This window comes from Bacillus rossius, chromosome 6 (assembly GCF_032445375.1).
Source record: "Bacillus rossius redtenbacheri isolate Brsri chromosome 6, Brsri_v3, whole genome shotgun sequence".
Taxonomy (NCBI): Eukaryota; Metazoa; Arthropoda; class Insecta; order Phasmatodea; family Bacillidae; genus Bacillus; species Bacillus rossius.
In genome coordinates, this window is record NC_086334.1 from 53,938,356 (window position 1) to 53,947,983 (window position 9,628).

The window sequence follows — 9,628 nt, forward strand, 5'->3', positions numbered from 1 at the left end:
TCAGTTCTCCATCACTCCTTCAGCAGGGTCTCAGTTCTCCATCACTCCTTCAGCATGGTCTCAGTTCTCCATCACTCCTTCAGCATGGTCTCAGTTCTCCATCACTCCTTCAGCATGGTCTCAGTTCTCCATCACTCCTTCAGCAGGGTCTCAGTTCTCCATCACTCCTTCAGCATGGTCTCAGTTCTCCATCACTCCTTCAGCATGGTCTCAGTTCTCCATCACTCCTCCAGCAGGGACTAGGATCTTTATCACTCCTTCAGCATGGTCTCAGTTCTCCATTACTCTTTAAGCATTGTCTCAGTTCTCCATCACTCCTTCAGCATGGTCTCAGTTCTCCATCACTTTTTCAGCATTGTCTCAGTTCTCCATCACTCTTGCAGCATGGTCTCAGTTCTCCATCAATCCTTCAGCATGGTCTCAGTTCTCCATTACTCCTTAAGCATTGTCTCAGTTCTCCATCACTCCTTCAGCATGGTCTCAGTTCTCCATCACTCCTTCAGCATGGTCTCAGTTCTCCATCACTCTTTCAGCATGGTCTCAGTTCTCCATCACTCCTTCAGCATGGTCTCAGTTCTCCATCACTCCTTCAGCAGGGTCTCAGTTCTCCATCACTCCTTCAGCATTATCTCAGTTCTCCATCACTCCTTCAGCATGGTCTCAGTTTTCCATCACTCCTTCAGCATGGTCTCAGTTCTCCATCACTCCTTCAGCAGGGTCTCAGTTCTCCAACACTCCTTCTGCATGGTCTCAGTTCTCCATCACTCCTTCAGCATGGTCTCAGTTCTCCATCTATCCTTCAGCAGGGTCTAGGATCTCTATCACTCCTTCAGCATGTCTCAGTTCTCCATCACTTTTTCAGCATGGTCTCAGTTCTCCATTACTCCTTAAGCATGGTCTCAGTTCTCCATCACTCCTTCAGCATGGTCTCAGTTCTCCATCACTCCTTCAGCATGGTCTCAGTTCTCCATCACTCCTTCAGCAGGGTCTCAGTTCTCCATCACTCCTTCAGCATGGTCTCAGTTCTCCATCACTACTTCAGCATGGTCTCAGTTCTCCATTACTCCTTAAGCATTGTCTCAGTTCTTCATCAATCTTTCAGCATGGTCTCAGTTCTCTGGACAGGTTTTTTAAAAAAATAAGCACTTGTGTTCATATATTTAAAATCTATTGGCTATGTTGTGACAGTTTATATTAAAAAATAATACATACAAAGAAAGAAGATATGCAGATATATATAAACATACCAATACACTAAAATTTTGTCTATGCATATAGCTTGACAAAACACTGGACAAACCAACTGTTTGTTACCTTGGTTACTTCACTAGTTGCAGTGGTTAGATTTGTGGATGACTCTTATTCTGAAGTGATAGCGGTCGGCCTGTTTCACGGAATATGTAAGTACTCTTCCAAATAACTTTTTTGAAATTTATGACTCAAACATACATACATAAAAAGACAGCAGCAAAATCAGTACTTAAGATTCAAACCTAAAACAACACCATATGAGATTGAAAACGGTGATTTGCTTGCCAGATAATATAAAATCAAAAATGTATTTTTTCTTAGGATGGAAAACAGTCTTGGCCCCGGCGATAGAGTACTGACATCCAATATTTTAAATCTTTTGAAAACAGTACTGGCTGCGCTATAAAAGTTCAACACAAATTTACGTCGTTCTTTTTAATTGTCTTTTACATGTGAATATTTTAAAATATGGAAATGCGGCTCCAAAGAATGTAATTAATAATAATTCCAACCGATTGTCATTTTATCACAGTAGGTATTTGGGTAAATATTATTGTACGGATTAGCGCCAAAAAAAATTTTACAAATATGAAATAACTTTCATTATATGCTATCTTACGTCCTCTTTTCAGAACCGCCTGCGGAGATAAAAAATTCCAAATACTTTTGGAGATATGGCCGTTCTTATTTTGCTATACCAGACGTGTGTAATAATTTGACCGTCGCCATTTTATATTTTGCCGTGTGCGCGTGAATGTCTAAATAACATAAATTTTCCATTAGGTAAGGTTAGTTACATTATAAATACTTCAAAATAAACCGAAATTAAAAATAATATCAATTTATTTTACATGTTGTATAGTTTTAAGTATTTATAATCAGGGGCGGAGCCAGGGGGGGGTTTTAGGGGTTAAACCCCCCCCCCCTTAGCGCCAAAACTTTAATTAAATTTCTTATTCATCACTCAAAGAAATTTCATATTAAAAATTAATAAAATTTTTACCATTACAATATTTAAATTTAAGTACCGAAAACTACTAAAATAGCACTATTTTACACCTTAAAATCAAAATTTTCCCGGGGGAGGACCCCCGGACCCCCCGCCTTAATACGTAGGGGGGGGGGGGCATGCTACTTAACACTCCCCATACACAAATCCTGGCTACGCCACTGTTTATAATGTAACTGACCTGACCTAACAAAATGGGACAAAGGTAGATTAGGTCAGGTCAGCTACATTATAAATACTTTGAAACTGAATATACATTAAAAATAATAAAATTAATTTTATTGGTTGTTTAGTTTTAAAGTATTTATAATGTAGCTGACCTGACCTAACAAACCGGGAAAAAGGATGAACAGAATAAACTCACGTAAGTTTCTTTTTACATGATGTATTCGTTTACGTGAGAGTCCTTAAGATCCACATAAAGTTCTGCCATTCCCGATTACACCCGAATATTCACCTTCGGCCAACCTCGGGATTTATTTATTTTTGCGCAGGAAAAATGAATTGAAATATTAAAAGTGGTCGGATAGGTTAGCTACATTAAAACACTTTAAAACCATTTGGATGGTTAGTTAGGTTAGTATAGCTACATTAAAATAAACAGAGAAATATTAATAAATAAACCCGAGGTTGGCCGAAGGTGAATTGTTCGGGTGTAATCGGGAATGGCAGAACTCTATGTGCATCTTAGGTTTCTCCGTTCGGGAACATCGCAAAAAAAAAATGATACTTGTCAACAAGCAACAATTATCGCCGCACGAGTGCACAGGATGAAAATTAAAAAATTCGATATCTCCAAAAGTATTTGGAATTTCTTATCTCAGCCGGGTTTAATGAAAAGAGGAAGTTTAAGAGCACAGAATAAAGGTATTTTCGGATTTTTAAATATTTTTTAAAAAAAAATCGCCAAAAAATGAAGATTAAAAAATTCGATATCTCCTAAAGTAATTGGAATTTTTTATCTCCGCAGGCGGTTCTGAAGAGAGTACGTAAGATAGCATATAATGAAAGTTATTTCATATTTGTACGATTTTTTTTGGCGCTAATCCGTTTAATACATATTTACGTATTTGTTATAAAGTACACCTAACCAAAAACTTCTTAAAAATGGAAAATGCTGGTACACTACTAGAAATATAAAACGCCCTCTTATAAAATGATTAAATATCACGCAAGGAATAAAGAAATAGATTTTTTTCAGAAATTTGGCTTTCGTTCAGAATAACAAAATGTTTTATACAGTTTTCTGTCATAATTTTGTACAAGTAGACTTAAGGAATAGATATTACAAAAAAAAAAAAAAGCATTCATTTGTGTAGCTACATACTAGAAGAGCTGGAAAATTTCCAGCTATGAATATGAAATGACCTAACAATTCCCTATCTTCTCAATAAACACGGGAGTTTATAAGCTTATACTCGAAGACAGTGTAACATGCTTATAGCTAGGCTGTTGCCTAGTGGAGCCGTATGTCCTATTAAGGTTCAGTCAGTAAATCAACGATAACTTTAATGTGTAGTTAAATGACTTAAAATAATTCACTCAAAGCATAACTGTATGATCACCTAGTTTAGATGCCGTGGTTAGAATTTACCAAACTTTTTAAGAAATTGATCAAATTTTAAAACCTACCATTACGATTTAGCGCAAAATCAATGTAATTCCACTGTTTCGTTGTTACTTTGAAAATAAAGTAATAAAAGTGACGTTAAGAAACTGACACAATTTTTACCATTTCCTGAAAAATATAAAACGTTATGTTTACTTACTAGCTATACTATTTATCATGTGATTTAATTTCTTAGTATACGTATATTCAGTTTTAACTGAAGCAAAACTATAGAAGGCATACGTGAAAAACAAGGTTTTTAATACTATTTTTTTTTAACACGTGGTTGCCATAGCTGGCGGGTTTTTTCACTTACTCATTCCATCACTTCATCTTTTATCATACCAGTAGGTGAATATAGTATGTATGAGTGCACCGGTGGGGGGTGTGAGAGCCGGGAGCCGATCCACCATATTGGATTGTGACGTCACGGCGGCCATCTTGTATGACCGTGACCTTGACTTTTCACCTTGAAATTTACCCCAGCGGCCATATTGGATCCGCCATCTTTGATCCATATTGGATCCGCCATCTTTAAATCGAGTGTCCCACTCACTCATTATGAAATTTTCGTCACAGTCGCCATATTGATTTATTTTCTGTTCCACTAGAGGCCGCCATCTTGGATGCCGTTGACTTTGTTTCTGCTGTTTGTTCCTAGAGAGCGCCAGCATCGCTCTGTCTCATCACATAAGGCTGATGTTCCATTACCTTCCATAGCTATTGTAGTCCTTAACCACATATTTAATTTAATTTTTTATGCAAAATACATTGGAAGCGCTGTGATTCGAACCATCACAGCTCTGATCTCTAGGTTGGAAAACATACGCCTTTAACCGCACGGCCATCGAAAAATTTACCAGACTGAGATTTAAATAAGATATATATAAAAATATCATGCATATTCGGACTTGTATTTTTTTTAATTTTAAGTAATAATAGCACCGCCTGTTTTAGACAGAACCGCCATCTTGTATTAAGTCACAACTGTTGCAATTCGCGTTACGGCCACCATCTTGAAAATCCGTCATTTTAATGCTAGTAATTCCGAAAAAAATCCAAAAAAATTCAAGGTAAGGGTCAAATTACAATGTCAAGGACAAATTTTAAGGTCAAGGTCAAAGGCTGTTTACTTCTGTGGAGGAAGGATCTGATGTTTTTTTTTTTTTGCTCTTACCAGTATCGAACCAAGGACGGGAATTGGTCGAATCCATCAGTTTTCGAATAAGTTAATTTTTTGGTGTATTTTGATCTTTTGGCGTGACAACATCGAATAAATCAATTAACGCCGGCTGCACGCACAAAAAAGTGTCCCGATAGGCAATGTTCCGTTACGCTCATTGTACGCTTGCGCCGCATCTATCTCTTTCCACTCGATTGGCACATTAAACTTGAAACACTCCCATTCGTTTCCTATTTTTCCTATCATCGTCCTATCCTTAACAGAATAACGCAGATTGGAAGACGTTAATTAGCAAAATTTACTTATAAAAGTTATAATTAAAATAATCTCTTCATTAAAGCAATAAACATATTTTATTTAATAAGTAAATTTATCAATTAAATTGTAGATTTCATTTCACTATTTTGTATCCATACAAATTAGTGATAATTCAATAAAAATGATTCAATTTTATTCATAAAAGTATGCAAACATTTTATCACTATTTTATTATGACTTTGTCACGTTAAACTTTCGTCCGTAAACAGACTTTACAGACAACCAATTTTTTTTTCATGAAAATCGGATAATAAATAAAGATTTTGAAGATGGCGTACGTAACGAAAATTGATACAGTGGTGACATAATTCAAAATGTCGGGTGTGGTGTAATATGATTTTATTACTTTCTATTGAGAATTTTTTAAATATATTAATAAATTACTTGTTTACTCTCGCCGGAAATCGAACCGAGGACCGAAATCGTTTAAATAACTAAACATTTGTAGTATGCAATTTTTTAATATTTTTTGGATTTTTGTTTGGAATTACTAGCATTAAAATGACGGATTTTCAAGATGGCGGCCGTAACGCGAATTGCAACAGTTGTGACTTAATACAAGATGGCGTTTCTGTCTCGAACAGGCGGTGATATTATTACTTAAAATTAAAATATTACAAGTCCGAATATGCATGTGTTTTTTATATATACCTTATTTAAATCTGTCTGATAAATTTCTCGATGGCCATGCGGTTAAAGGCGTGTGTATTCCAACCTAGAGATCAGAGCTGTGATGGTTCGAATCACAGCGCTTACAATGTATTTTGCATAAAAAATTAAATTAAATATGTCGATAAGGACTATAATAGCTATGGTAGGTAATGGAACATCGTCCTTATGTGATGATACAGATCGATGCTGGCGCTCTCTAGGAACAAACAGCAGAAACAAAGTCAACGGTATCCAAGATGGCGGCCTCCAGTGGAACAGAAAATAAATCGATATGGTGAGCGTGAGTGGGGCACTCAATTTAAAGATGGCGGATCCAATATGGCCGCTGGGGTAAATGTCAAGGTAAAAGGTCAAGGTCACGGTTATTCAAGACGGTCGAATTGACGTCACAATCCAAGATGGTGGATCGGCTCCCGGCTCCCACACCCCCCACCGGTGCATTCATAAGTACATACTATATTCACCTACTCATACCCCTTCCAAGTACAAGTATTCTGATTTAGAAGTATACTCCTGAGTGAAGAAAACGGAATCTCCTACGTGGCTTGTCGCTTTCTTAGACATACTTTTCACCACATTTTATTTAACGGAAAATTAATCGCATCACAAAATAATGTTTATTTGTAAATTGAAAATTTTTCGTTGCAATGTTTGGAACAATATAATCTACAAAATTAAGATGTTCCCAGAATATCCCTGCATATAACACGTGGTCTAAAATGAAACTTCTATTATTGCCGGAAAACAAATAAATGGTTTTAGATACTCTTGAAATAATTTTTTTACATTTTTTTCTTAAAATTTTAAATTTGTATTTGTCTCTTAATATCAGTGTTTAGGACTACTTGTAGGTTTCAAGGTAAATTTCTAAATAGGCGCTAATACTTCACACGAATGGAGAGTTGCTTTCTGCTAAATTTCATATGTTGGTAAATGCTGTTCACCCAGATACTGTAAAAAGGAATGGCAAACCAACACGTTGTTTAACTTCAGCAAGTCGCAAGGTTGTGATTTTTTACTTTGTGGAAATAAGAAGGTAACGTCATGGGTTTTGGATTGTTTTGAATACCTCCCTGGTAATTGGGGAGTCAGATATTTAAACCAAATTACTCTAAAGGCTAAATTAAAGAATTTATAATTTCCTAAACAATTATTAAACTTTTAAGGTTTTATTTATCTTAAAAACCAAAATATATAAAAAAAACAATGTAATACCACAAAAATTAAAATTAATTATTTTTTTAATGTAAATTAATTGCCTTAAAAGGTCAATTGCGATCTCAAATAGATTTTTTTTTCTACCTCCAGTGTTATTTAGTTATAGGGGAATAGTCATTGCGCCTATCGCTCTCAGTGAACCCAACACACCCATAGCTTTTCACAGGACTACCACCGCTTTTAGCAGGAAAAATAAGATGTTACCACTCAAATGTTGTTCTTACTTTTTAGGAAATTATATCCTTGATTTTTTTATTTAATTTGTATATGTAACTCGTTAACATTTGTTTTACATAATTAATGATACTTCGTTCTCAGAAACAAATGGAATTAAGTTTTAGATTTACGATAAACTTTGTTTCTTTTTTTCAGATAAACAATATTACCAACTAAAAAAAATAGCCTAAAAACAACATACATACAAGTCTATTTAACACAGGTTTTGAGAAACCATGCCCTTTCACGAGGACGACTACATGGAAAACTCTTCCATTGACTTGCAAGATAGCAGTCATACAAACATAAGCTTCAAGGAGAAGCTTCGGAAAAAATTTAGAAAATGGAAGGCAAAAAGATTGGCTCGCAGGACAGCTGACCAAAGTATTTTAAAGACGTTACCTTTGTCAATTCTAGAGGTTCTCCAGACAGTATCTGTCTGCGTTGTAGAAAATCAGTATGTACACAAGGTCCCTTTTCTTCTAATCGCCACAAACAAAGATATACAGGAATGGCTAAAAATATACCAATATTACCAGGAAGAGCCAGCTGAAGAGGAACCAGAAGAGACGTGGGTTGATGAAATGCCTCTTACTGCAGCAGTAGTCCACGGTGAGGTGTATGCAAGAGCCCCTTCAGATTTGCACGAGACAACTGTACAAGTACTAGAGGAAGCAGAATACTTGCGGGCACCAGTAGAGCTGGCAGTGGTGGTGCACCGCTGTGAAGAGACAAACGTATGTGCCGATTTTCATCTCGCCCAATTACATGACATTCCTGAGATCGAAACTGTTGAGAGAAGTCGAGCAGTAGGAACTTTTCCTGCAGCAATAGAGGAAGAGAGAACAATTCGTCAAGTCTTTTTATATGATAAAGTGAATGTGGCAGACCATTTGGAGCTCCTGAGAATAAATGTGTTAACCCCAATTATTGTAAATGGTACAATGGAAGATCAACATGCAATTCAGCCACCTCTTAAAAAACCGATCGAGTTTTGTGGCTTCCATCTGCAACCAAAACGCCCTGCAAAGAGCAGAATTCTGCCCCTACAACAAGAAAATACTGAAATTGGATATAATGCAACAAAAGTAGTTCCTCCAATAACAGAAGAAAACGAACTCATTCGTCACGTCAAATACTACGTTGAAGTGAATGTTCCAGACCGTCTGGAGATTCTGAGAAGGCTCGTATTAACCCAAGTAACCCTTACTGGTACTGAGGTAGAGATACACAGAACTGTAGCAGAGCCAAGAGATATTCAGCCAGCCCCCATAAAATCAATTGAGTTCTGCGGCTTTCACATGCAGCGAAGTCTTACTGCGATGAGAATGAATATGCCTGAAGTGGAGCAATTTGCATTTTTTGTAATCACAGGTGATAACATTTACAACGCGTCTCATTCCAACAATAGAATCACTTCAATGGGGGATTTCCAAAAACAGTGTACTATGCTCTTCCAAAATGAGAATTTCATCAGAACTTCATCAATCAGCATGTTGAAAAATGTGACAGACTCTTTAATAGAAACACCGTTTGTCTCGCGTTTCCCGAAAATGACCATTACTGAAGATATGAAGAAACTTTATTTCTCAAATGACAAATATATGAAACCAGAAAAAGTCACTCCCTGTTCCTCACATAAGACAAGCAAAAATTCTAGGAGTGAAAAAAGTGCTCAGATGAGTTTCCAGCATGATGAAATTGCTTCGAAACATACGAAACAGCCGACCTTGAAATTGATCAAAGTAATAGTTATAAAAAAGCATTGACCAATGATGTCTTAAAATGAAATAAAAATTGTTTGTTCGATATGTAATTGGTTAATTTATAACTAATTAATCCTGCCGAACGCTTCACATAATATTTTATCAAGAGTTTGATTTTGCATAAGTAAATATTTTTAATACTTAAAATCATGTAATCTCTTATGGCCTGAACTTAAAATATTATTTAGAAATTTTTATTATTAACTCCTGTATTCTTAACACAATTTATCTGCTCTGTGAGAAAAGGTAAAAACAAATGGGTTTTTTTTCATCGAGTTAACGTAATGGCTTATATTATCTTACTACTTATATTCAATATCGATGGTGTGTTATTTTATTTTATAAACTCTGACATTAACTATGAAAATGTTTCAAAATCCTAATCC

General features: G+C 35.9%; 1 protein-coding gene across 1 annotated transcript; it reads left to right on the forward strand.

The window, feature by feature from the left end:
* Positions 1–1,306: 1,306 nt before the first annotated feature.
* On the forward strand, positions 1,307–9,287 carry LOC134533546 (uncharacterized). Its single transcript, XM_063371079.1, has 2 exons — positions 1,307–1,400; positions 7,633–9,287. The coding sequence occupies exon 2, from the start codon at positions 7,713–7,715 to the stop codon at positions 9,243–9,245; it is 1,533 nt and encodes a 510-aa protein (XP_063227149.1). The 5' UTR covers positions 1,307–1,400; positions 7,633–7,712; the 3' UTR covers positions 9,246–9,287.
* Positions 9,288–9,628: the final 341 nt, after the last annotated feature.

Excerpts from the sequence above, each read along its gene's own strand:
- LOC134533546 (XM_063371079.1), top strand. The coding sequence starts at position 7,713 with ATGCCCTTTCACGAGGACGACTACATGGAAAACTCTTCCATTGACTTG.